Genomic DNA, 3,672 nt, shown 5'->3' on the forward strand with positions numbered 1-3,672 from the left:
TTCTTTTGGTTGTCCTAAATGTGCAGAAATCAATTGGATTTGAGAAAACCTTATGGCTAATTAGCTATGCTTTTGGAGACTATGGGCTCGTTTGGTATGTATGTTTAAACAACAATATTTAATTTTTAAAAAAATACGTGAGTAAAAAAATGTGTAAAAATACATATAATGTTATTTAAAAACTAAAAATATATATTCAAAATAATGAAGCAAACCACCCATGAAAAAAAAAAAAAAAAAAAGTACTTATTTGGAAAATAGTACAAATTATATTCAAAATAATGAAGCAAACCACCCATAAAAAAAAAAAAAAAAAAAAAGTACTTATTTGGAAAATAGTACAAATTATTATTATTATTATTATTTGATACTGAGTACAAATTGTACGTTGAATTGCCGACATTATAGTTAAAACACATTAATGTCCATCCATTATGAAAGAGGGCCCATATTGTCCCTGTTCCCCTATCCATCAATCTTAAGAGGTGATATTGTAATCTTAACACAGCACGTGGACTTCTTCTATAGGCTACAGTCTACAAAGATTCAATCTATAATTCGAAGATGGAATTGCCCCACAAAATAAAGATAAAAACAAAATTCCAAGCAAAATTGGTGGTGTTGAAGACTTCCGAGTGGATAGATATTCATATGAAAATCTTGCTGCACTTCATTTTCACCAATGAGAATAGAGATACAGATACCATAAGATAAGGGCCCCTTACTTTCTCTAACTCTATAAATTCATAACTAAGACTGTTTCTCATCCATCAAACCCACTTCAGCCCTCTCTCTCTCTCTCTCTCTCTCTCTTTTTGTCCCTCACATTTGCTTGGAGACATTCTTATTTTGTTTCAAGCCAATGGCTACCTCAACAATGTCTCTCTCCTCTCCTTCTCTAGCTGGCCAAGCTGTCAAGCTTATGCCCTCCACATCTGACCTCCTTGGAGAGGGCCGAGTAACCATGAGAAGAGCGTCTGGCAGGCCCAAGCCCGTCTCATCCGGAAGCCCATGGTATGGTCCGGACCGTGTCAAGTACTTGGGCCCATTCTCTGGTGAGCCCCCATCCTACCTCACTGGAGAGTTCCCTGGTGATTATGGTTGGGACACTGCTGGGCTTTCAGCTGACCCAGAGACATTCGCCAAGAACCGCGAGCTCGAGGTGATCCACTCACGATGGGCCATGCTTGGAGCCTTGGGCTGCGTTTTCCCCGAACTCTTGTCCCGCAACGGGGTCAAGTTCGGTGAAGCCGTTTGGTTCAAGGCCGGGGCCCAAATATTCAGTGAAGGTGGGCTTGACTACTTGGGAAATCCAAACTTGGTCCATGCTCAAAGCATTTTGGCTATTTGGGCCGTACAAGTGATCTTGATGGGTGCAGTTGAGGGCTACCGTATTGCCGGTGGGCCGCTTGGTGAGGTGACAGACCCAATTTACCCAGGTGGGAGCTTTGACCCATTGGGCCTTGCTGATGATCCAGAGGCTTTTGCTGAGCTTAAGGTGAAAGAGCTCAAGAATGGTAGATTGGCCATGTTTTCCATGTTTGGATTCTTTGTTCAGGCCATTGTCACTGGAAAGGGCCCATTGGAGAACCTGGCTGACCACTTGGCTGACCCTGTTAACAACAATGCTTGGGCATATGCCACAAACTTTGTCCCTGGGAAGTGAAGAAGTGAGATTTAAGAGAGGGAAGCTCTTGTTCTTGGACTGAAAGTTGTGTGAGCAAGAAGTGTGAAATGAGATTATTGGCAGTGATGTAAACCAATGAAAAATGCATGTGAATTTGTGATACTTTGGGTTTTTTAAAAGAGCACAATTTCTTTTTAAGTGGGGATATCTTTTGTAATTGCGTATTGAATTGAAGTCCTATTCGGCTATTCCATTATCTATCTCCTAGCTTACTATCGAACAATTCGTCATTTATAATTCAAAGTGAAATTTATTTAAAGAACATAAGCGCCTGGTGGTGTGTTTATAATGATTTTTCTTTTCATTTTTTCCATACCATAACAAAAATAATGCTTGAGTTTTGCTTCTTTTTTCTTTTCTTTTTTTGCTAAAAAAAAAAGGGCTGGTAAGTGTTATAATGGCCTCCACACCACTTAAATATCAGCATTGCCTTATGACGTGAGACCACTTGAACACTTATAAAGCATGTCATTACTCAAACTCACAACCTCAAATTTGGGAATGTTATGGGTCTATAAATTAATAATTTTGTATTTAATGAAAAATAAATCATTTTTATCATTGAGATTACATTATTTGATCTTCTATATTCTATATATAAAAAAGTTTGATTTGTAATTTAATTATTTTATATAAATATGTCCTATATATGCATTGATGTACAAGTAGTTTATTTAATGAACTTTAAATTTTGTGCAACCCCTAGCTTGTACAAGATCTATGCTTAAATTTACCTAGTAACATCCATGTTTAAATGCCACAAAATCCTGTCTGGAACGTATGGCTGGAACCTAATATAAAAATGTATTTTTAATTAAAAAAAGATAATGAGTTCATTTTAAGATATAGGACTGCCCTACATAACAAAGTGGCCTACCTAGATGAACCTCCTTCACCAATGAGCTGAGTCTGTGACTCACCTCGATTGAACACTACATGAGAGAAAGAGGAAGACAAGAAAAACGGAGAAATAGAAACACACACAGACAAAATCTAATAATAGCAACAACAACAAAAAAAAAAAAAGAGTAACACAGAGTTTTCATATTTGTCCAACTCTTTCCAGTGAAGAAAAGTTATCATGTTTGTCATAGACACAAGCAAGGATAACATAATAGTCAATCACCATTAATTTAGCGAAGAGCAATGCTATTGACATATTATTTTTCACAAACTTAATTATAATTTGTTAAAGTTGAAAGTTATGATTGGGTATGATTGCTTCACATATATGCCTCTTATTGACATTTACTTTTATCTTTTTATGAACCAAAATCACAAATTCACAATAACTCGCATCAACTGTTACGAAAAAATTTATATTCTTAAAGTTATCACTTAATAAATCCTCTTTTCATCAGAATTGGAGGGATTGTCAACCTAACTGGTTGTTGTTGTTATAAGTTGTGAAGTACTGTAATTTGTAGATTCAAATTTTTTTTTTCCCAGGAATTAAAAAAAGTTCCATGGTAGATGAACGAGGCAAACATAAGAGGAAAGCAATAATTGATGCCTAGGCAGAGTTTCCATGGGACAAGAAACTCTGTTAAATAATTGTTACAGAACTATTGTTAAATAATAGTTCCAATGCAACTATTGTTACAGAACTAATAAACTAAATAATAGTTTCCAGAGTTTCCAATGCAACTATTGTTAAATAATTGTTACAGAACTAATAAACTATGTGCTATGGAAATAGTGTCTCCCAAATGAAAATTTTTATCTTATTTAAATTTAATATTTACCTAAATCGAATGAAAGAAAAGCTATAAAGAAGTTGGGGGAGGAAGACATGATTAAGGATTATGTTTTTCTTCCTCTTGTGTTTTTTTCCCAAGATCCAAACATGAGCCACGAGAAGAACACAAATACAGACACTCTTAGCTTAAAGCTAGTCAAACCTCTCGTCTCTAAACACCAAGTCACATTAGAGAAATCATTCTCACTGTCTCAAACAGAAGAATCTTCTTAAAAACCCTCTACTT

General features: G+C 35.7%; 1 protein-coding gene across 1 annotated transcript; it reads left to right on the forward strand.

Annotated features, from left to right (window-relative positions):
• The first annotated feature begins 757 nt into the window (after window positions 1–757).
• On the forward strand, window positions 758–1,825 carry LOC111990128 (chlorophyll a-b binding protein of LHCII type 1). The gene has a single exon (XM_024021919.2). It carries the CDS (start codon window positions 863–865, stop codon window positions 1,664–1,666), a length of 804 nt encoding a protein of 267 aa, XP_023877687.1. The 5' UTR covers window positions 758–862; the 3' UTR covers window positions 1,667–1,825.
• Window positions 1,826–3,672: the final 1,847 nt, after the last annotated feature.

The sequence above is a fragment of the Quercus suber genome, unplaced genomic scaffold (assembly GCF_002906115.3).
Source record: "Quercus suber isolate HL8 unplaced genomic scaffold, Cork oak 2.0 scaffold_2, whole genome shotgun sequence".
Taxonomy (NCBI): domain Eukaryota; kingdom Viridiplantae; phylum Streptophyta; class Magnoliopsida; order Fagales; family Fagaceae; genus Quercus; species Quercus suber.